Source organism: Microtus pennsylvanicus, chromosome 4, assembly GCF_037038515.1.
Source record: "Microtus pennsylvanicus isolate mMicPen1 chromosome 4, mMicPen1.hap1, whole genome shotgun sequence".
Taxonomy (NCBI): Eukaryota; Metazoa; Chordata; class Mammalia; order Rodentia; family Cricetidae; genus Microtus; species Microtus pennsylvanicus.
In genome coordinates, this window is record NC_134582.1 from 116,933,925 (window position 1) to 116,959,212 (window position 25,288).

General features: G+C 40.1%; 1 protein-coding gene across 4 annotated transcripts in view; it reads right to left on the bottom strand.

Moving 5' to 3' along the window:
* Positions 1-25,288, bottom strand: part of Larp4b (La ribonucleoprotein 4B) — a 75,996-nt gene that overhangs the window by 18,143 nt on the left and 32,565 nt on the right. For 2 of the 4 annotated variants that reach the window (XM_075970257.1, XM_075970258.1), the window contains exons 1-9: positions 21,305-24,490; positions 15,990-16,137; positions 15,396-15,536; positions 9,744-9,822; positions 8,093-8,229; positions 6,509-6,612; positions 3,828-3,938; positions 2,846-2,899; positions 2,516-2,725 (exon numbers count right to left, since the gene is read on the bottom strand). In XM_075970257.1, the coding sequence (XP_075826372.1) occupies positions 2,516-2,725; positions 2,846-2,899; positions 3,828-3,938; positions 6,509-6,612; positions 8,093-8,229; positions 9,744-9,822; positions 15,396-15,536; positions 15,990-16,137; positions 21,305-24,418 (4,098 nt within the window). In that variant the 5' untranslated portion in view covers positions 24,419-24,490. Of the gene's footprint in view, positions 1-2,515; positions 2,726-2,845; positions 2,900-3,827; positions 3,939-6,508; positions 6,613-8,092; positions 8,230-9,743; positions 9,823-15,395; positions 15,537-15,989; positions 16,138-21,304; positions 24,491-25,288 lie in introns of those variants that run through there. The other 2 variants (XM_075970259.1, XM_075970260.1) reach the window with 1 other exon arrangement.

The window sequence follows — 25,288 nt, forward strand, 5'->3', positions numbered from 1 at the left end:
TCAGATCTGCCTTGGCCTCCTTCACCTCTTCTTCCCCTCTTTTTCCATGCTGGTTTCTCCCTCTAGAATAGAATTTCTTCTATATTCGCATCTTTAAAGAAATATAGACCTTTATAGCCCAAATGTATGAGAGAAAACACATGGTATTTGTCTGAATGTAACATTATTTTGCTTAATGTGATGATCAATCCATTTTCTTGCAAATAATGTGTTTTATTCTTTCTATTTATATTCTGAATAATATTCCATTGTGTGTGTATATCCATATCCTTTACCTACTCACTCATTGATTCCCAAGCCCTGTGCACCACAACAAAAATAAATGTGCAGCTATCTTTGTCTGTAGATTTTTATTTCACTGGATGTATGCCACCGGTGATATAACTAGATTCTATGACAGTTCAACTTTTTTTCTTTGCAGAATCTACATACTGATTTCCACAGTGGCTACAGTAATTTACATTCCTAGCAACTATGTACGAGGAATCCTTTTTCCCAGCATCTTCACCAGTAGATCAGCATGCCATTATCTCCTTCATGATAGAGTCTCAATGTAGTTTTTAATTGCATTTATTTCATGGCTAAGAAAGTTGAGCAATCTTTCATTCATATATATATATATATATATATATATATATATATATATATATATGAAATATAGCACATGACCATATTTATACTATGTGTACTATTGTGAAAGACATATCTATACTTGGGGGTTTATGTGCCACAGCACACATATGAAGGTCAGAGATCTTTGTAAAGCCAGGTATCTTCTTCTAAATGGCATGTATTTAGAGGCTCAAACTTGTGCTGCCTGCCTGGCTTGTGCAAGTAATTTGCCAATTACTTATTTGTTCTTCTGGTGTTTAATTTTTTAGTTCTTCGTGTATCTGGGAATTAAGCCTTTGTTGGATCCCAGTACAGACTGTCTTTACCATGGGGAATTGCTTCTTTGCTGTGTAGAAGCTTTTAAATGTGAAAAAACCCTGTTTGTCTACTCTTTCTGTTGTGTTCTATCTGAGTCACTGGAGTCCGACTTAGACAGTTTTTCCTTATGTCTCCATGTATTTTCCTCTGGCCATTTCAAAATTTTGGAGATAGACATAATTTTGAATTTTAGTATTGATATACCAAACATTTTTTTACTACAGGGGTTCTAGACCTGGGGGGAGGGGAGTGATATTGGTCTCATTGAGAACTCCTTTCTAACTCTGCCTGTCCTGCACACAGCTAAAGAGCTACCTTTAAAAAAATGGAGTATGTTCTCACTTCTTAACTCAAACGTTCTAGATTACTTCCTACAAGGTCCAGGTAGAAGTCCATGTGTCTATAGGGACTCTCTCTCATAAGGGCAACTTACTACCTGTGCCCCCAGTTATCTGCTCTACTCAGAAATAAAAGTTCATCTGTAGAGACCTGGCTGCTTTTGCACACAAACGCTATCCTCAGAGCTTCCTTTCTTTGACCCTTCTCGTAAGTTTACATGAACATGAAACCAGGTTAAGTGACAACACAATACTCTTCAGTCTTTGCTCTAGGTTTAAAGCCTCTTTCTGATTGTATCTGCTTTTGCAGTAGCAGCTCCTGGGCATACTCATTTTTTCACATTTATCCTCATATTTCAAGACCCACATTTTCAAGTCTGAACAAGTGTCTCAAGTTCCCGCTTCTCTATATTGCCACTGCTTGCCTGCCAGTGAACAGTATTATCTCCAGCTGATCCTGAGACCCTCCACTTGTTCTCTGATCTGGTCCACAGCCACATCCTGGACATGAACTCTTCCAAAGCTAATCCCTTGATTTCTGCACTCTGACCATTATCTTCTATGCATCCTCTCTTACCTTTATTACATCCAAATCTCTTACGCAAACCTACAGACCTTTCTAACTGGGACCGCTCATTTTCAAGAAATTTTACTACACAAGGTTAATTTTTTGTGTCCTACCTCACTAAATTAATGAATCCAAACCAACTTTCTTGGAATCCATAGAGCAAAGCTGGAGAAAAATGACTGTATGCATTATAAACTTATGAATTTCAAACACAAACCTTAACAAAGGCCAAAAATTAATCATGTTACCTAACCCTGAGAACAAAATGGTTTGAGAACAAAAATGGTTTTGTGAGAGAGAGCACTTGCCCTGCTTTCCTGGACTGTTGGGAATCCTCCATGACAGAGATCCTCATGTCATGTCCTTCTGTTCAGGACAACAGTTAGCCTCCAACTGGTAGTCTTTACAGCACTGTGTCGCAGAGAGAATATGACAGGAGGCAGGAAGGCAAGGATCACAGGATCGATGTTTTTCACTGCACAAGACTCTATCCTTATTCCCTAATTAAATTTAAAATCTACACCATAATCCCCATGTCTGGATACTAAGCAAACTGTAGGCACCTGGTTCTCTTACTAGATTGGGATTTTAAACTTTCAAAGTGCCTAGTACAAAATCTAAAATGTGAGTCTCTGTTAAGTAAATTAAAAAAAAAAAAAAGCGAAGGAAAAAGACTTACCAAGGGTGGATCGAGATAACTATGTGTTGTTGACCACGTCTGGGGGGCAATCAGGCCGTACAGAGGGAACTGCTGCTGGGGGCTGTACACTGGAGGTAAGTAAAAGGACGTAGCATAGCGCTGCTGCGTGTAAAGGTTCATGTCCAGAGGTCTAAATCCATTCTTTGGCAAAAAAGTGTTTATCGCTATTGCCTTTGCTTTTATCCGTGCCTGTTTGGAGACATTTAAGTTCCAATTATAACATTTAAGAATGCTGATCAGATAAAAAAAAAAAAAGGAGGAGGAGAAGGAGGAGAAGAAGAAGAAGCAATAAGCAATGGTCTTACTTACCCTAATTGGCTTTCCTTGAAAAGTTCTGACTTCTTCTCGAAGGTATTTGTAAGCCTAGGGGTAAGATCATCCAAAAGACCATTTTGTCAACTTTGTAAATTAACTTTATAGCTCAAATAATCATATGTATGAGTGACTACAGCAGACAGGTTCCAAAAGGGTGACTGATTCCTGGTACCCTTTCAGACACAGATCCCTAAAAATATCCTTATTATGGTACCTGAACCCCCAAATTATTGCAAAATTTTTAAATATTTAAATATAATTTTATAAGTATTAATAAATATCATATGAGCCTCCCCAAGCAACAAACTAAGACTCCTGATCTAGAAACAAAAAAGGAATGCCTCCTCCCTCATGTTAATCCCAATTTGAAACTGGGATTATGTAGTATAGGAAAGGAAGTGCTTGAAAGGAAAGAAAAAGACTGAACTATTCGAGCCATTATTACTATATAGCTCCATGCTCATCTGCAAATTAAATCTTTATCAAGCCCCGACTTCATGCAGAGGCTCCTGTTTCTCTTGTGCTCACCTCTCCGATTCCCCAGGTAAGCTGCAAGGATGCACCACACGGTGCTTCTTCCCTTTTGCTCTTTCAGGTTTTTCTGTATTTTTTTTTCTTCTAAGTCTGATCGCACAGCTTAACATTCATACTTGCTGGTATGTTTTCCCTAAATCAGATACCTCCTCTAAGAGCACAAAACTTCAATACCTTTAAAAGCACCTGGCTACACAATAGATGCCCTTCACAGGTCAGGGGTAGGTTAAAATTTTCCCACTTTTCTCTTCTCAGATCTGAGACCAGATCTGATTTCCTGAGACTGTTTCCTCACATACACTAAAGAAGTAATGTGACATGCTTTCGGTAGTGCCACAGAAATACACCTGTGGGTTCCTAGAGGCTCAGCATCCTAACTTCTGCTATGTATTCACTGATGGTAAACTATGTACTTCAAAGGCTGGCAAAGGAATGCACTTACCTGCTGTGCATCAGCTTCTGTTTCAAAGGTAATAAACCAATTATCATTATAGGCAAATTCACAGTTTATAAATTTTGGTAAATTATCTCCTTTAAATAGTGCTTCTACTTCCTATAAGAAACAAAGAAAGTTAGAAATTAGTCCTCACTTTCGCTACTTCTGGTCCTCATCAAATTAGGGGGCAAAGGTATTCCCATGCTACGCTGCAGCGATGGTGCAGCTCTGTCCCTCTTTCAGAAACACCGCAGGGAGCACCGCAGGATCACATGCCACAGAGGAAGTCATTACCGACAGCTTTCCCTCCTCACAAGGAACTGGAATATGAACAGTAAGGGCCGGGGATGTAGCTGGCTTGGTAGCATGCCTTGCCTAGCGCACAAGAAGTCCTGGGTTTGATCCCCAGGAGCACATAAACTGAACATTGTCGTACATGTCTGTAATTCTAACACTCAAGGTGGAAGCAGAACAGTCAAGTTCAGGGCCACTTGGGGTACATGAATCCTTACCAGAAGAGGGGGAGGAAGAAAATAGTGTTTATCAGTAGGCTGATAAACACACAATTTTATTTTAAAAGATAGCTTGAAAAACAAAAATGTTAGCTGAACTTTTGTTTCTGGCCAAACCTGAACTAGATTTACAGTCCCGGATAGAACAAGTGGAAAGATAAAACATGTGCTATAGGCTTTTTAAACACCTGGCATTAACAGGCTGGGAGCCTTCCCTGAGAGAACATGAATAGAGTGGGCCAACAGTGCCCAGCCTAGGGTTTCCAGGTCGCAGGATGGGCAAGTCTCCAGAGCTTTGTGGAGGGTTCTCTCTAGGCCACTGGCCAGAAACTAAACAACTAAAATGGCCAGGCAGAATAACCCTACAGCCAGCTCACTGGGCAGTCAGAGTGGCAAACCTCAGCTCAGAGAACAGAGAGCAAGTGAACAAGAGTGCGCCTGCGCCCGTAGGAAAGCCGCTCTCAGCCACTTTACAAATGTGCTGAGAGCAAAGTGGCGCCAAATAATTTCTTGCCTGTGTTTTGGAGCTGGGAATCTTGCTGTTTGGCTCAGAATAGCCTGGACTCCTAGGCTTAAATAACCTTTCCTGCCTTAGACGTGAGTAGCTGGGACTACATGTGCACACCACACAGAGGATCTTAACTGCATCTCAGAATATCTACTGGAATTCAAAACTGTTCAGTACCTAGTAAAGTAATAATCACATAGAGAAACAAAAAGTTGGGCTATAATGAGAAAGATCAATCAGATTAACCTTATAATAAAACAAATGGCAATGTTAATAGACAAGAACAGCGGAATCGTTACTGAAAGTCCATCTCAGAGGCCCAGGAAGGGGAAGCTTGAGAGTGATCACCTTCAAAGCTATGCATGATACTATCTATAACCAAACTGCTTAAACAAAGATACAACCTTCCAAGAACCAGAGAAAAAGATGTGTAATGGGGAGGAACAAAGGAAAAAGGAACCAGAGAAAAAGATGTGTAATGGGGAGGAACAAAGGAAAAAGGAACCAGAGAAAAAGATATGTAATGGGCAGGAACAAAGGAAAACGCTGACAGGTGTTTTTCAGCAGAAACAATGCAGATTAGAAGAGAACAATGTGATTAAAATACAGGAATCAAAAACACTCCAATCCTGAAACGTAATCAAGCCAAAACAAAACAAAACAAATAAAAGGGGGGAAAAAAAGAGAAAAGAAAACAAAATCCCATAAAACAAAACTTCAAAAACCAAAATCAAAAACCAAACCAAAACAAACACCCTTTAATGAGTTCCAAATCAGGATTCTCTCAAACACACTAAAGTTGAAAAAAAGGTTTTTCAGTACCAATATGTGTCCTGAAAGTGTGTATCATAATTTATCTCAAAGGAATTAGGCAAAAAGACAAAGAGAACCTGACAGAAAGGTCAGAGACAGAATTGCCCAACCTTCAGACATTGCAACAAAGCAAACAGCATCAACCAGGTTCAAAAACCAAACACAAACATAAAATTCTCATCCCATTTTAAGTTTATGGTTTTGTGTTAGATGGCATCCTAGTTACCACATACTGCATGCAGGTGGTGGGCTGCAGACCAGACACGCCTGAAAGCACTAAAGATAGTAAATATCAGGGCCAATCATGGTGGCACAAACCTAAAATACTAGCATTCAGGTGGGTAAGGCAGATCATGAGTTAAAGCCCTTAAAAATGAGACCTTGCCTCTAAATAACCAAACTAAACCAATCACCCAACCAAAAAGAGTTATACCTACGGAGACAAAACAAACAAAAATCCCAAGCCCAAACAAACAAGAACAGCAAAACAACAGAAGCAAACAAAACAAACTAAAAATGATAAAGAGCGAGCAACATCATATACTCTCCCCACCTAGTACTCTTATTTCTTAACCCATTCAATCTTCAATTTCAAACTCCTGAAATATGCAAACCCTATTATTTTTTAAAATTTAAATATATAGAGGAATCCTGAGACCAAAAGGCATGGCAGTTATTCTTCCTACAAGTGAATCACACTGTAATTATTAGTGTATACACCCTGGGAAAACGTTGTTTCTGTGAACAGTTTTTCTCAAGCCCTTTCAAAAACATGAAATACACATGTCAACAGATGCCAACAACAACACCATCTCAGGACAATGTCAAGTACCACAAGTAGAGGGATGACTTACTTCCACAGGGGTAGACTCAGATATTTCACGCAATATTACTATGCACCGGTTTTGATTTGGCCTTACTTTCTCTCCTTTCTCATCCACTTGGACTAAAGGTAATGCTGTGAAGAAAAAAAAATGATAAAAACACACACATTACATGATACTCCAACAGTATATATGAGCGCTCATCAGAGAAACCCGTACACATGACAAATTATTAAAATGTTCAAAACCAACCAACACAAGCTACCAAACCGTTTAAACCCATCTAGAATGTTGAATTTTCAAAATGAAGGAACATGTTAATCTAAAAGATCCTGCAAGAGCTACCAAATATACACAAAGAGGTGATGGTTTGTAGATCAAACAGATGAAATACTAAAAGTGCTAGCCATAGGGTTAATGGTTTTCTCCTTCCTACAGTAAAATCTGACAGCTCTGTCAAATACCCAAGAATAACTCAATAAACAGACTTAGTGTAGTATGGACAGACAGAGCCAAGTTGATGGTTCTTTAAACTAGATCGGATGGAATTAAACCCAGCTACACTCCTCACGTCTATATTCTAAACGGCAATACTGGAAAGTAAACTACTGCCTTAGGAAATGTCATTTAATACTTCAAATTCCTACTGATCATTATGCTTCAGTCTTCAGCTTTTTGTATAAAGAGAGAAAAACAAAAAATTTTATTTGTGACTAGAAAATCCAATTAAAAGGTTGACAAAATGGCTCAATCAGGTAAAGGCACTAAGCGCTCAAGCCCATTGACCAGAGATCAATCCCCAAAACTCATCCCAAACTTTGTCCTGACCTCCATGTAGCACAGTGGCACATACAAACACCCCCCCCCCATGATAAATTTTAAAAGACATCCAACAAAGCTCTAATGGAAGATATCTAAAGCTCTTTTAATAATACTATTAAGTCCAATGCACACAAGAAAACTTTTCAGACAACTGTCTCATCAATGCATAGGGAAAGGGCAGCATAGACAAACACACACACACACACACACAAAGAGGATAGTTTGTGAGAGAAGACTTTCATTCAGACACGGTAATGTCCAAACATACAAACATTTGCAAGCAATATGGCTGTGCTGGCCTATGCGGCACACTGCACAACATATTCTTTGTGAAGAGCCACTGTATACAGCTGTGCCGCATCCACAGCACTTCCAAGGAAAAAAACAGGAAAAATCGTTCACCTGGAATTTGTAGTTTGAGTACAGAAAATGAATTTTTATAATGAAAAACAATTTGACTTAAAAGGAACGCAACATATCACAGCAAAGTCTGTAAAGAAGGACTCATACAAATACAGCACAATTTTGATACAAAAGGTAACACTGTATCCCTAAAGCACTTATAGTGCTTACTGTGGAGTGTTTAAACATTCACATTATGTGTCAAATTTCCAAGAAACAGCTTCATTCACAATAGTTAAGGAAAAAAAAAATCATAGTATTTCATCAAAACTTAAGTGCCACAAAGGTACCCATAAGTCTATCTGATGGCTTCTGGTGAAGAGGTTTCTAGTAAGACAGATAATGTGAAGACAACAACAATCTTTTCACTTTAAATAGGCATCTACTTACATCTTAGCACTTCAACAATCAAATCCACATCAGTACTCAGTTTCTTGATGTGGTCAAGGTTAGCTACCGTTGTAATTGGCACATACTGGTCACTATCCATCTGGGAGATAAGATACATGTCGCTAGCGAGATTCTCCCTGTTGAAAGAAAGCAAACTCTTTTAACTAATATTTCTTTAAAAGAAGTTTCACCAGAGGTATCAATGTGGTGTGGGACAGGTTTGGGGTGAGAGCGGAGTCTAAACTCCATCTGATACTTGCTCATTTGATGCAATCAAAAGTAGCCAGTGGATTAATTCTTGTAAAATGCAGTTATAGCCAGGCATGGTGGCACATGCTTTTAATCCTAGCACTTGGGAGGCAGGTGTAGGTGAATCTCTCTCTTATTTGGACACCAGCTTTGTCTACAGAGCAAGTTCCAGGGCAGCCAGAGCGACACAAAGAAACCCTGTCACAAGAACCAAAGTAAAACAAAAAAATGCAGCTATAGCTCACCTTTGTTCTGGACAGTATTTGAGCAATTTATTAAAAATTGCACATTTTTTTCCAATAAGGAAATCCAGCTAAAAGCCACAAGAAATATAAAAAGGTTAAAATGAAGTTAGTGCCCCAAATGCACCATAAAGTCTGGACACATGTTAGAGGCACTGCAGATTGGCTCTGGCATCTAGGTGCCATAGGTAACAAGAAGGAAAAAGGATCAGCACCGTCAGTCAGGGCAGAAGGTACAGCACACCACCAGCAATTAGGAAAAGGTTCCTGGCATGTGGGCCAAAGAAAATGCTTCCTGCAAATTCTCATGAAAAAGACTATGTGTAATGTAACACAGAAAATCTCAAAACACCACAAAACTAAAATACAGTAATGGGTTGCTAGGCCTTTTTACAGTGTCTCTCAGTGAAGGTCAAACAGTCAGAGTAACTCACTTGAGAGGAAACGGCTTATCTCTTGACTCAGGTGACAACACTTACAGCTATGGGAGGACTACACCAAGGTTTATGAATGGCAGGGAGCTGGGCTTCACAATTTGGGACTCATTTTTACACCATACCATTTGCTAAAACTCAGTACTGTATTAAGTCATGATGAGAAAAAGGAAGAAAGGAGGCCCAGGCATTGTTCATTCATCTTAAACAGGAACTCTTGGTGTCCTCAGAGCTACAGGGGACTTCACCTGTGGCTAGTTACCTACCTTCTTACTCAAACCCATCCACACGTCTACTAACTGAAAGGTTCATCACTACTTTAAAGGTTCTACTACATTTTTCAACAACAACAAAATGTCATTTAAGGTAAACAAAGTCAAACATATACCTAAATGTGGGCAATATATGCAAACAAACCAGCCCGCTACAGCAGTATTTTGGCCATTTATCTGAAGGCTCTTATGGAGGACTCATTTATGGCATATTGCGCTTATGCAACAATCCATAGTGAAGTCTAGACAATCGTCACCAAAATGGATCTGAGGCAAACTCTTCGGCATCCCTGGCCTGAGGGTCATCACCAGTTCTCTATAAAACTTCTGGTGAATAAACAGGCATGAAATTAGTTAGTTATAAACATACTACTATGAAAACTCACATTTGTGGCCATAACCAGTGTGTAATACAAGAAATATTAGGCATTAAAAAAATTACAAACAGCCTTACCTAGATAAACAAAATTCCAATGTTTTTTTAAGCACTTCCCGAGGGTCTTCCTGGCTTTCTGGTTGAGACTCATTTCCTCCTATATAGAAGAAATAAACAACTCAGAAAAAAATAGCTTAAAATTTACCAAGCAGTTAATTCAGTACAGCACTCCTGTGTTCTTGCCTGTGTACATGCACAGTAATATGAAAAATGCTATTTTACCTATGAGAAAAAAGTAAACTGTGAAAAACAAAACCAAATCATTTCTCCTAAAACAGAAGTTAAGAAAACAAAGATTGAATTTCATTAACAAAGTTTAACAGCAATTTTGTCAACACAGGCTTCCTTGGTGTTTTGCTTTACTTCAAAAAGGATTTTTCAGGTAACAGACAAGAATACTGACTGACTCTAAATAACAGCACAATATAAAGAAAAGAATCAGAACAAAGAAATGATAAATACAGGCAAAACTTAACCACCCCAGATAGAAATAAATAAAAAGGAAGGGCTGTAGATTGTTGACACACTGGCCATCTGGACTAAACTCTATGGGAGAATCCTCATGAGAAGACACCAAAGAAATCAGATTCTCAGACACAAAACTCTTTCTACATCAAAAACAAAAAACAAACCAGCTCAAGAAAGATGTCTGCTGGCTGTGTAGGTATTTATGTGTATGGGGTCACAGACATCAGCAGGAGAGGCAGTGGCCTCTGGCAGAGTGAAGTCGAGTTTGGGCTGAAGGCCCCTGCCACCCTTAGCTCTCAGGATACCTTATGAACTACTCTTTAATATCACAGAGATGAAAGGGATTGGATAAGTAAAGAGTGCTTGTACATATGTCAGCCAAGTGAACACAAAAGACACTTGTATTCTAAAAGTCAAGGTTAAAGACCATGACAAAGCAACGACAAAGCAGGAGAATTCAGAAGAGACAGTTGAAAACAGTGTTACTGAGCTTCCACAAAATCCATCTTCACCAGCAAAACGGAATTAAACTGCTAAAATAACCAAGGAACAAAATAAACAAGACCATAAGACCTGGAAGTGAAAAAATGACATGTCAATCCTTGATCTGGAGGCTTGCCCTGGTTATCTCATTTAAATTTGTTTTCCATTCTCCAAATTGAAGAGATATTTATTTGTTACAGGAATTGAGAATTCAGCCTAAATGAAGCAAGGCCTCTGTTCTCAAGTGGCCAACATTCCATTGAGAGAGGCAGACAATGGACAGCTAAAGGAGCCACTGCCGGCATAATGAGACTGAAGTGACCCAGAGGAAAACAGCCTGGGCAAGCGGCCAGAGCAGCACAGTGCTGCCCCACATGGAAGGTGCTATCTGAAGCAATGGAGGAAAGTGGAAGTCAAGTTCTAGGCAAAAGCCCTGAGAGTCAGAGTCAACAGACAGACAGTGAAGTCACAGCAGGATAATTGGAGGTTAACACAATCACTGAGGGTAGACGACCATTCAGGACTCAAACCACCGTAGCCAGGTAAGGAAGACAAAAGGTCTGCCACTTAGCCCGGGGGCATTTTAACCTTCCTCTCTGAAGCAATAGGAAAGCCAATGGCTACAGAGAGATGTGTCTGAAGGCCCATGATGACTACCATGTGGGAAGTAGAGAGGGCAAGAGAAGAAAATTATTTAGTGGTGTGAAGGAATCACCAACTAAAAATGACACAGGGGTTGGAGAGATAGTTTAGTTGGTATGTGCCTGTTGTGCAGGCCGATGAGGACTCGAGTTCACTCTCCCACACCCACAAAACTAAACTGAGTGTGATGGTACCCATTTTCCCAACACTGGCTGGGTGGAGATGGGGATGGAACAAAGACAGGCAGATCCTTGGAACTTTCTGCCAACTATTGCAGCCTAATACTCAGACCCCACTGAGAAACCTGGAATGACTTCTTCCTGAAGAACAACACTGGGGGTAGGCTTCTAGTCATATGTACACGTGCAAGACATACTCATACATACTCATACAGACACACAAAACAGACATTTTAAAAACCAGGGTGAGATATAGCTCATTGGTGGAGTGCTCCCAAGATTTTAGAGGCCTAAGGTTCAATCACCAGTACTACAAGGGAAAAAAAAAGAAGGAAACAAAAAGAAGATCTAGTCAGAATAAGGTTTTTAAAAAGAACTGGATAAATGCAATTACCAAACTGTAAAGACAACTATGTGTAACCTTTTTGTTGAAATGACTGGATAAACTGGGCTTTGCTGGAATAATTCAGGGTAAAATAGTAGTGAGCCATATAAGCACATAGAGGGACCACAAATGCATATTACTAAGCAGAAGCGGTGAAGCTCAAAAGGCAAGCAACTCAAGGAATGATTTCCCTCTGGTACCCTGAAAAAGGTTACAAAGACAAACAAAACTAATTCCCTAAACAAAACAACAACAAAAACAAAAACAATGACTGCCCAGGGCTGGGGAAGAGGAATTGATACAGAAAACACAGCAGTCTGCTTTGACTGTGAGATTGTCCATGATATTACACACTGACAACAAATGTTGTTATATGCTTGAAATGTAGAATACCAAAAAGCAAACCTAATATAAATTATAAACCATGGGCTTTGGGTGATAACGATGTTTCTATACAGGCTCATCAGTTGTAAACACAACACTCTGGGGAGTGATAGTGACGGGGGGGGGGGGGGGACACGGGACGGGGGGGGACTACACAGTGTGTGGGCAAGCACATAAGGAAACTATGCTGGATTTTCTGTTCCATTTTGATATGAATTAAAAACCGCATCTTTAAGGGCGGTGATGGCATGCGCCTTTAATCCCAGCACTTGGGAGGTAGAGGCAGGTGGATCTCTGAGTTCGAGGCCAGCCTGGTCTACAGAGTGAATTTCAGGACAGGCTTTAAAAATACAGAGAAACCCTTTCTCAAAAAACCAAAACAAAAATAAACAACAAAACCCAAAACAAAACAATAACACTCTTTTAAAAAAAAAGTAATATCTTTCCTAAAAACTATGGAGTCCCTGTACCCTAAATAAGACATCTACATCACACCTTCCAAGGCTCAGGTAACATAGCTGAAGATGGAGGGTAGGAATATAATCGCCAGAGGTTGGGGAAGAGTGCTGCCAAACAGTGACATGCACCTCACTGCAGCTGTGGTGACAAAATTGAGCCTGTTATCATTTCATTTGCTATGAGTAGGGGAGTGAAATTCATGCAGCTATCCCAAGTGTTAACAGGTACTGGGAGAAGGACTATTTCTTTGGTAATACAGCCACTGATAAGCTACCAATGTCCCAGTGACAAGCCTCAACTCATGTTCAGGAAGTGAGCCTAATTAAACCCAGCAGGTAAGACTCACAGTTTGTTTTTTTGTTTTTCAAGACAGGGATTCTCTGTATAATGGCCCTGACTATCCTAGAACTCACTCTGTAGACCAGGCGGGCCTCGAACTCAGAGATCCACCTGCATCTGCCTTCTGAGTGCTGGGATTAAAGTCATGTGGCACTACTGCCAGGCTAAGAATGACATCTTAAAAGAACAAAGATTCTTGAGACCATTAGTCATGGAAATTCAAGCTTAATCACAGTGAGCTCTGCTAGCTGCTTCCTTGGAGAGAGCGTCTGACTGAGCTCCTGGGAAATCTGGGCCCACTGCAGTGGAGAGCGGCTTCACAGTTCCTCTCCTTACCCTTCCCTTCCTTTGGTTTCACTCCCCAGTGTAGGGCGTTGAATCCAGGACATATGCTAGCATTTTACAGACAGATTCAAGTTTTGTAGATCACACCAGACACAAACCTGCAGACAAGGAACCGCTTTCTTGCCATTACCTATAAGCGTTTCACATCAGCATACACCCTGGCTTCCAAAGAGAATTAAAGTATTTCTGCTTTTCCTTCCAAAAATAGCTTTAAATACCCCTTTTACAAAGAATAAACTTTTTATAATTTACACTTTCTAGACATGTTCACCATTCCCTTGTTTTGGCATCAAAAAATCAGCTTCAGTATCACTCTTCTCCATTCCAATGTGCTGTCACTTCCATGTCGGTAACCAGTTAGTGCTGGGTAACAAGGAGGAGCTGATCAAAGCAAATTGCTACATGCTGGTGAACCCTTGCTTATATGGAGGTTTAAATCACTTAAATTCAAGAAGGCTGATTCACATTTACCTCTCAGAAAGCAGCATGGTTTGACTTTTTTCTTTATAAATTCTTACCTTATTCATTTGAGCAGATTTTTTTCATATTTAAAAAAATTATTTTTATTTTATTTTTAATTTTGTTATTTTTGATTGTTTGGGAATTTTATACCATGTACCCCAATCCCACTCATCTCCCAGTCCCTATGTATCTGCCCCTCCAACCTGCAGCACCCCCCTAAGAAAGTCAAAAAAAAAAGATGAATAGTAATAGAAAAGAAAAAGAAAACTATTTCGCTCCTCCACCTTTCCCACTTCTTTATCCTAGTGGCATTGGGAAGCTGCTGTCTATCACAGTTCACCCCTCTGTCCAAACAGTTTTACTTGCAAATGCTCATTGTGTCACTGGAGAGGTTCAAGGCCTCTGGCCTTGGTCCACCATCAATACTGGACCCCCAGTGACATTCCTCTCAGATGTCTTGCTGTTGCCTGGAGTCACGGAGATCCTGCAGCTCTGGTTCCGCAGCATCCCTTCATACACTCCAGTAGTCCAAAGGGGTAGATATTGGGGTATGCCCTGGATGTGTGCCATGTGTGCCTGGGTGGCAGCTGACTTGGTTAGTCCAGGCCACAGGGACAGTTCCTCTAGGGTGAAGGGCAGAGCCAGCTCTCTGGGACAGGGTGAGGTGGGACAAGCTTTCCCAAGGGTGTGTGAGAGGAGCTCTATTAGGGGCGGGGGCAGCTTTCCCCTGAAAGTTGATCACAGATTTAAAGCAGAAGGTTTGACCATAATTTAAGAGACCCAGTGTTTACAAAACACATTTCCCACTTAAGTGACAATGCTGAGTTTTGTCATTATCTGAGAGTCTTAAACTAAATGTAGTTTCTGTGGATCATTATGTTCCACACAGCAGAAGCCTGCATCTTCCCATCTGCCGACTCCATTTCCTGATCTTCCTGTCTGCTAACTTCATTTCCTGCTCACTAAGGTAAGGCTTCCCTATACTTCCAAATGCTGACAGAGAGCAAGGCAGACTGAGACAGGACTTGATTTAAAACTTGAGGCAATTACACACTGCAACAATAAGAAACAAAAATAAGAAAGGAAAAAATGTACTCAACAGGTAACTCCCCAAGTTTCTTCCTTTCTTCCTGACACTCACTGCACTGACAAGGGGACACAGTTCAAATCTTCTGGCTTCCCAGACTCTGCAGTGAAATTTCAATTGCCTTCATTTACCACTGTATTCTCAGCCCATCCGACCTGTCTAACCTTCCTCAGTCCAAACACTAACTCTCCATCTCTGTCCATCTGGACACTTCACCCTGTAAACACCCTCGTGCATCTCATAACTCGATGCCATTTGTCCCAGAAGCTAACTGATAATCTCCAGCACACCTTCCTCTCCAGAGTCTCATTTCTGAATCCACCAGTTTCAAGGAACACTAAAAGGAGGCAATGAAAAATACATTGTTTAAAGACAGAGTAAGAAACTAAAGCATAAAAATTAACATAAGTGAAACCAAATCCATAAAGTAGGCTTACCTGTCTCATTACTTTCAGGCAAAGGTTCGTACTCTGAATGGTCCAGAGCCAGAGTGCTCATGTCTGTCTGTTCTGCCTCCGGTAAGTCCGCGAGTGCCGCATTCTCATGACTTTTGTCTCCATCGCCATTGGCATCCAATCCTAGAATTACAATTTTATCCCAAAAGGCCATGTTAGAAGAATAACTTTCTCTTAAAATAAAGCTTACATTAGTGGCTACTCAAAGTTTTTTAATTGGATTATAAAAACTCCCAAGGATCTAAGTCAGTGGTCTTCAACCTTCCTAATACCATGACCCTTTAATACAGTTCCTCATCTTGTGGTGTTCCCCAACCATAAAATTACTTCATTGCTACCTCATAACTATAATTTTGCTATTGTTTTGAATCTCTAATGTAAATATCTGTGTTTTCCGATAATCTTAGGTGGTTGTTTGACCCCCAAAGGGGCAGCAACTCACAGGTTGAGGGCTGCTGCTCTAAATATTACCACAAACCCGGGCACAAATATGACTGGATAAGATAGGTTAAAATGTTAAGGAAGGCAAAGGTTTAAAAGCAGACTGCTCCAGGTTTAAGCAGGCTCGCTACTCACCCTGCTGGTCACAGTCTGCAGGATGGCCAGGGGCCTCCTCCCACGCGGCATCCACACCAACAGCTGCACTACTCGCTTCCAAACGGAACATATGAGTCCCCCATACTTTTGCATTAGGATTTAGCTCTGAAACTTTAGTTGTTGGGACCTAGAAAAGATTTAAACACACACACATATAGATATGTATATCCTAAGTTCAACCAAATGCTGTTTTGTTAGTTTATAATTTAAAAAAAACATAAATTAATGTTAAGAGAATATAGGCTTAAAGGGCTAACCTAGCTAGTCACACACACCTTTGGGATGAAATGAGGATCAAAAAAAAAAAAAAAAAACCAAACCAAACCAAACCAACAACGAAAAATGTAGTCAGCCATCCTTACAAGGCCGCTACGCACTGCAAATTACAGACTCCTTCATCTCACCAAGCTCAGTCTCAACTGTGTAACTGACTTCCCCTACGACCTAACACAAATCCCAATTTATAGATTTACAAATTCAATACAATGTAGATGGAAACATCTTAATTAGAAAGTTCCAAGCACATAAACGAGAGAGAAAAACTAAAGCTCCTCCTAACAGCTAAGGCAGGAAACACCATACACTCTCAGCAGAGCTACTGGCTCCCATTCCTGAGAGAAGCCTCCTTATCACCTCGGTGCCTTCACAGCAACTCCTGGAGCGACTACAGGTGGCTGCAGGTGATGTTGACCCTTCTAATCTAGGGCTCTCACCTGTGCTAACATCACTGGGGCTTGAGTCCAGCATCCCACTGACAGCTGTGCAGTTATTTAATCTCTAGAAACATCACCTGACAGTGTGGTGCTGGTCTCACTTTCTAAAGTGAACAGGAGTCTTTCTCGTCCTTCCTTCTCTCTCTCTTTTCTTTCCTCTCCCTCTCTTTTTCTTCCTTTCTTTCCTCTTTCTTATTTATTCATTTATTGTTTTTTTTTCTCTGCACAGGGTTTTCTGTATAGTCCTGGCTGTCCTGGAACTCAATCTGTGGACCAGACTGTCTTTGAACTCAAGAGATTCGCCCACCTCTGCCTCTGAAGTGCTGGGATTGAAGGCGTGCGTCACCATCATCTGGTAGGATTTTTCATTTTTTTTGGTGGTGGATAATTGCATAAAAGTATTTGGTAGTGAAATGTAAAATCCAATGTGAAGCTCCACAGGTTCTGAATGGCTATTCTAAACTGAATGAAAGTTCACTGAGGTTTATAGACCTAGGTTCTAAAACTGCATGATGGGTTTATTTGCAGGTACTTTTAATTTTTTTAAAAAAAGAAATTCAGATATTCATAATAAAAAATAATGTGATGGAGCTACTGGCTAAAGGCACTCAGCACGAAGCTTGGTTCCCATAGAGCACACGTTAAAGCATTAGCTCACTGGTTACAATGACAACAATAGCATCTGATGCTGGAGACTTCGAAGATTTCCAGCTCAGAGTATCAGAGTACTCTTATAGGACCTTAGGTCATGTTCAATTCCAGACACAGCTGCTTACTGTTTCTAATACACCAGCACTTCTGTACTTCAGTCCAGTTTGTCTAGCATACTTTGATTTCCTTTCTGACTACTTGTATAAACTTTTAGATTAAGCCCAATTCTCTTCCCAGTACCACAAATCACAAAATCAAGCTTTCCCATTCCAGTTTCATTCACTATATTAACAGAGTCTCTTGTCACATGCACATGCTATACATTTTTTAAGTTCCTAATACCAACTAATGTTAATCACTTCCATTTTTAGTACCTTTTGCAGCAGACTAGCATGAACAATATATGTTCTGTAGTTTATAAAGACAGATTTCATGGCTTCCTGGCTGTGGAGTGCCCACAAGCAGCACTCAGAGTTATTATAGCATGGCATGGTTAGTCTTCCATGTGTCTCCACCTGGACTGTGTCTGTGGTCTATGTAACTCTTAGGTGGCAAACACCAGACACACTTTGCTTACCACTGTGTTGCTAATATCCAGCAGTATTTAGAACATAGTAGAAAAGTACTTGGGAAATATGCTGAATGAATACTTAACAAAGTAACAGCACAAGAAATATACATTTTCCACAAAACGACATGGTTTTAGCTCACATATGACTCAGACCCTACTGTTAAAAAATTATTTTTTAAGATTTATTATGTATACAACATTCTGCCTTCATGTATGCCTGCATGCCAGGAGAGGGCGCCAGATCTCATTACAGATGGTTGTGAGCCACCATGTGGTTGCGAGGAATTGAACTCAGGACCTCTGGAAGAGCAGCCAGTGAGTGCTCTTTAACCTCTGAGCCATCCCTCCAGCCCCCTGGTAAGAAATTATTACATCTTAGATACTGAAGTGATGGCTCAGTGGTTAAGCATATGCCACTCTTTCAGAACATCCAGGTTCGATTCGCAGTACTCACAGAACAGCTAACAACCGTGTGTGTGTGTGTGTGTGTGTGTCTTCAGTTCCAAAGGATCTGACACTTTCTTCTGGCCTTCTTAGACACTACACTTACACGGTGCAGGCATACATTCAGGCAAAACACCTATACACATAAAATAAACAAATCTTTAAGTGGGGGGACCTGGGGAAATGGCACAGTGGTTAAGAGCACATGTTGCTCTTGCAGAGGACTAGAGTTTGGTCTATGTGGTAGCTCACGACCTCTTCTTACTCAAGTCCAGGGAAACCGAAGACCTCTTCTGACCTTCCTTAGCACCAGGTACACACATGTTACATAGATACATGAAGGCAAAATATTCATGCACATAAAATAATAAAACAAATCAATCTAAGTAAGAATTTGCCAGGTGATGGTGGTGCACACCTATAATTCCAGTCCTTGGGAGGCAGAGGCAAATAAATCTCTGAGTTCAAGGCTAGCCTGGTCTACAGAGCAAGTTTCAGGATAGCCAGGATGACACATAAAAAAAAAAAAAAAAAAAAAACAGAAAACTTTTAAAAAGGAAAAAATCATTATTCTTTAAGCAGCTATACATTCAAGCCAGCTATGACTTTTGAATGCTACACAATTTTGAGTGGTTAACTAGGATTCAGTAATAACAACAGAGATCTTACATCCTGCATTCTTACTACAATCAGAACAAGCCTAACAGGCAAGTATCACCAGCACCCCCTTTCACAAGAAAACTAAGACCAAGAAAAGTTAAATAATCTGCCAATGGTAACGATGGTAGTTAGGAAATTGTGCTCTAATTTAAGCAAACACAAAACATTCAAGAACTGACTTCTCAAAATTCACATAAAAATATTTTTATTAAAGAACAACCTGCTATTATTTACTTAAAACATGGTGTATGAAACTCGTGAAGGATTATAAGAATCCTAGTTTAATCTGCCTGGCTCAATGAGCCACAATTCCCCCCCACCCCACACACACACACTGAAAATTTGTGGGTTGGAAACAGTTATTAAAACCAGAAGCAAGCTGACCTTAGCTGCCACATTCTAAAGTGATTGTACCTAGAAAGTCAACACTGCTTCTCTCTGAAGGATGAGGCATCCCACCAGCAGGTTCTGGTGTGCTGTACATTCAAAACACTATGCTTTTCTTAAAAAAGCACTGACTCACAAATTTTTATTTTACAGATGTACTATAGAATGGTCTTGCCAACAGGATATTGAACAGAAACTAGAGGAGTGTCAGAGAGGAAAAAGTAGATGGGAAAACTAGAATAGGTGAGATAATGGAGTAAAGAGTTGGGAACACCTCAGGAAAGACTGAATTCTGAGTCACAACAATGCTATCTCTGCAGAGATACAGCAGCCCAATATAAAGTTACTTCTATAATACCTATAACAAGATTCTTAAATTAAGTTTTGAAAGTTAAGGCCAACACATTAAACACAGTAATACCAGACATCAGTATACTGCTTAGACATAATCTCACAATTGAAAAGCCAATTTAATACAGAAAGCATGCATCTTGCATAAAGCCACAAGGAAAAAGACAGCACTCAGTCTGTACTCTGCATAAATGTACAAAGCAGTTAGCAATTGCTAGTCGCTACTAATTGTGCACATTTAAATAAAAGATTCTTTGTATATTATCTTAAAAGTTTAATTGTTTATAGAGTTTTGTCCTCTCCAACTACTTAAGGAGACAAAGGACTGTGAAGGTTAACTTTTCTGGTAACATTCCCAAATGTGGGTACAAGAGCAATGTGAGCATGGAGAAAAGGCAGGCAAGACCAATTACATGACCTGCTGAGTCCCGTTTTACAACTCTCTCCTTAGTATTTGACTGAAATCTATCTCCTTCCTATTACCAACAGCTTTTCTTAATGATTCCATAAAAATCACTACAAATAAACTACTGGCTGAATAAAGAAAAAAAATCTTTTTTTTTCAGGCCAGGCTTGAAAAGAGATCTACAGATTCAACAAGTCACACATCAAAACTATTTGGGGGAACATCCTGTATACCTACTAAACACATACAATCCTTTTCTTGCTAGTTCCCTAAACAACACAGTATAGCAATTATTCCACAGCTCTTACATGGTATCCAATATTTTAAGTATTCTAGAATAATATCAAGTATGCAGGAGAATACATATAGATTATATGCAAATACAGTAGTGTCTCACAAAAGGGACTTTTATCATTAATAATTTTGGTATCCATAAGCTCTTGGAACCAATCTCCTGCAGATAAAAAGGGATGAGTATATGTCTAACACTTCGGTGCACCTGTATAATGAGCAAGATTGGTTTTCTGTTGCTGAATAATATAAGCATTCACTACAGATCTAGAAAGATGCTCAAGTTAGCTACCCAACATCAGTAGCAAAGCTTCTTCCAAACCACTGAGGTTGGTACACAGGTGGTTTTGACTGACACTAAGCTTTTAGGGCAGTTACAAGTAGCAAACTTTCTGCCTTAGACACAGTATAAAAAGAAGACACACTTGAAATATATTTGTGTTTTGTAAGTATAACATGTTGTCAGTGACTTTAAATACTTGCTGAAACTCCTCCTACTGTCCATCTGACCTCTCAAAAGGGTAAGGGACACTAAGCAAAACAGTATCCGTACAAAAAGGTCTGCACAATGCTGTGTGGGGTAATTAGTGGGGCATGCTTTAGCACCAACAGTTAACGCAGTTTAAACTCTGGTTTAAATATACCAATTAATAATATATATTTCTCATTTGAAAAAGGTTAAATTGATGCTTCATGCATTCACAGTCTTACAAATGCATCCAGACTGCCTACAACCTAAATTAACTAATTTTCATAAACACAATCAGATGGTAAAGATTGCATGAGCACGACACAACAAACACTGACACAGCATACTTACTAACTGTCCACCTCTATTCTGCCATTCCCAAACAACACCATCCTCTGACACTGGCAGTGGATAAGGGGTCTGTTCCAATGAAAATGAAGTATTTCCTAAGTACGGGAGCTTATTTTGCAGATTCTCATTAAATATTTGTGCATCTTCTGTCATGTTTTCTGTGGCTGTGTTAGCCCAGAGAAAGCCCACTTGATATCTACCACACCCACCTGTCAGTTCTTCCGAAAGTGCCTGACTTGCTAGCCCTGCTGTTGGGTAATAGGAAAATTTATTCAAACAACGAATATAAAACTCTTCTGGGATCCTGTGCCAATCCATTTCTGAGGAATTTTCAGACACATTTAGGATGTCCTCTGTTGGTGATGCGACACAGTCACCACTTGGCACTGCACACTCTTTACTGTCTGCTGGGATGGCAGGAACTGCCTGGAGAGTATCCCTGGGAATAGCTGCAGGCACATCCACTTGTATACAGTCAACACCAAAAAAAGAGGAATATCCCTCAGAAGCGTTGCATAATGCCATTTTCTTAAAAGTCACCTCAGAGTTTTTTGAAAACTGCATCTCTCCATTTAAAGTGGATTCTTTAAGGGTAGATTTGGCATGTCTTCTTTTTGTCCGACGTGGGCCTAAGCAGTCAATGCTGTTAGGATCAATACTGTCCTTATCCAAACAAAGTCTCTCTTTCTCTTCTTTGCATGTTAGTTTTTGTTTGCTCAATTCTGATGCATTGTTACCAAAGGCTCTAGAAACTTCTTTAACCGATTCAGACTTAATGAAATGCAGTTCTGAGCTTTTGTCACTATTAACCCACTCTGCTTCATGGGACACTGGACTGGGATATAAAGGTGGTACAGCAGTATGGTCTGGGTATTCATTCACTCCATCTGTTTTGTAACTATTTTCAATTTGATTAGTTTCACAATCAGGATCTGCTGCTACGTCGGAACCAATACAAGTTACTGTGCTTCCACGGAGCACAACTTTACATTTAGGAACACTTGTTTCCCACTGAAAGATTGTTTTAGCATCTGACTCGGCATTTTCTATGTCCTCCTCACTGATCTCTCTATAATTAGCCCTCTGTTGTTCCTTTTCAGCCTTTTCTAGTGCACAGAGCCCACTGGATTGGTTGTGTACTGCACCAACAGAGCTCTTCACATGCACTTCATCTCCTGTGTTATTATGGAGGACTGTTTCCCTTGCTTCAGTGTCAGGACAGGGGAAAATGAAAGCAGGGGGTGTTTCTGGGTCCTCAAGAGGTCTGGAGTGATCATAAGACTTGTCACTTGGCATTCTTTGTGGAAGTCCAAGCTTCAGCAGATCTGTCGTCTGGACCACCCCTTCTGTGTCTGGTTCACATTCCACTTGAGTTAGATTACAGGTCTCTGTCTGAGCCTTTTCTGTCCTACTACCTACACAGAGGTCTGCTTGATACCAACATTTCAACTCCCTATTGCCAAGGCTCTCAGTCTCTAAAATACTCATTCTATCTTCATCTTGGTAAGTGGAACCATTTTCAGAACACAAGAACATCTCACCTCTGTTTGCCAGTTGGATCCTTTCAGTTTCCAGACTGCTATCTCTCGGGTTCTCCTTCATCTGCACTGGCTCCCGGTGGGGTATGGGATTAGGACCTTCAGGTTTGCTCAAGGTAACTTCTCTGAGATTAACATGAACTGGGAGATATTCATTGACTAAACTCTCTGAAACTAACCTTTTGGGGCTTAAATTAATCTTATCTAGACCAAAGGAAAGGATCCTACCTGGACTGTTAACACTGATGTGAAAATAATCATTGTCCTCTAGTAGCTTTTCAGAGTCGTGCTCTCTTTCTGTTTTAGAGTTTAAACTTTGGCCAGCACTAACTGTTGTAGCCTCAGGTTCACCATTCCCATCAACATATGAAATGTCATTAAGTAAATTAACAAGTGAATCATCCACCTGACTTCCTACTCCTGAAGCACTGCTCTCTCTTTCTTCAGATACAGCACGCGGACACTTTAATGAGTCACTGCCTATGTTAATATTTAATTCAGGGAGTAGGCCAGTATTATGTAATGTACTATGTTCTGTGTGATCTTTAGGGAATTTGGCATAAACTTTTGCCCTCAGAGACTCAGCTTGCAGGTCACTGATGTGTGCTTCATCAGATGGTTCACAGTCCACCAAAATAGCCAAACTACATTCACTTTTCTCGCTAAATGCTTCTTTTGTTTCACAGGGGCATAGGTTATCCTGGGGTAACAGTTCTTCATCCTGCACCTTTAATTCTCCTGCCCTCTGTACAGTATTTGAGGCAGCACATTCTTCCCTGTTAGCTACAGGCCAATCCACTTGGAAAACTTCATAAGTAACAGCTGAATGACATTCTTCTGCAGCTGCTCCATACATGGGAGTGTACTGTTCTTCGTCCATGTTCAAGGACTCCGGATCTATAGCACAAATACTGTAAAATTTGCTCTCCCTTGAATTCTTACAATGTTTGTCACCAACACAAAAAAGGCTTTTATTTTGCAACTCTCCAGCAGATACATCTACAGAGTTATTCTTATTAAAACTACTTATTTGAACATTTAGAACTTTTTCTTTGTCTATTAAAGAGTTTTTACAAGTGGCCAGGTAACACTGCAGATGGTCACTTAGACAAGTTTCCTCCTGCTGATCAGAAGGCATGGGCACATGTGAGAAAGGCTGGTCATCTTCAGAACAAGCCTGTCCGTCACTACTCATACACAGGGGGTCACTGACAATCTCAGAATTCTCTTCAATAACAACAGTATCTAAATTCTTGTCACCCTCATCTAAATTTTCAGACCCATGAAAGAACTCAAATGTGGAAGAGGAATTAGAATTCAGTGACTGCTTTGATCTATGATCCTGTCCGTGCCCAGACCTTGTAAAAACTCTAGTCCACACAGTGACACCAGCGGCTGCTCGGCTGGGTCCATTTTCAACATTGTGAAGCTCCTCACCTTCAAGGGTATCAAATAATGAAGATAAAGTTTTACTTATCTTGTTCTCCGGTTTCTTCTCTTCCACAGATTTTTGTAACAGGCCAATTTTCTCATTGTCACTATCACTACTTAATTCTTTGCTGAAGCAACAGCCCATATCGAAAGTTCAAAAACGCACATCACAATGCTTGTCCTTTTCTGAGCTTCTACAAATACGTCTCACACTAACTTGCTATCATTTCTGAAAAGAAGCCAACACACAGTACCAAAAATAACTCCTTGCACAGCAGTCACATGCTACTGCCACTCAAATCCAAATCCTAATGACAACAGAGCCCTGCCTGGCATTCATCAGACTCCTTGTGCTGAAATCCAAATGGCACATGGAATGTAAAGGTACAGAACAGCAGGGGAAACAGAAACATATATGTGCATAAATTTAATTCTAAAAACAACTAATTATTAGCACAGCCAGAAGAAATTTCAAAATTCTGGTCTTTTTTTTCCCCCAAGTATTTCAGTATCTCCTAGATTTTATTTCATAAGACAGTAGTCACCGAAGAATTTCCTTTAAAGAAAACAATACCAGGAACTTAAACACTTACAGTTACCAGTCTGCAAGGGGACACAGTGGGTAAGGGTACTTGCTGTGCAAACCTAATAACTTGAGTTCAACGCCCAGATGGAACATCTGACCTGCACATGTTTGCTCTGGAACAGGTGCACTTGCACTCTTACGCACATACACACGCGCGTGCACATGCAATAATGAAATTTTTTTTGAAAAATTCTACATTTTACAGCTACTTAAAAGTTTAATCTTGCTAGGCTACTGGCATACACCTTTAATCACAGCACTCAGAAGGCAGAGGTAGGAGGACCTTTGTGAGTCTGAGGCCAGCCTGGTCAACAAAGCTACACAGAGAAACCATCTCGAAAAACAAACAAACAAAAAAACCTCTCTCTCTCTCTCTCTCTCTCTCTCTCTCTCTCTCTCTCTCTCTCTCTCTCTCTCTCTCTCATATAT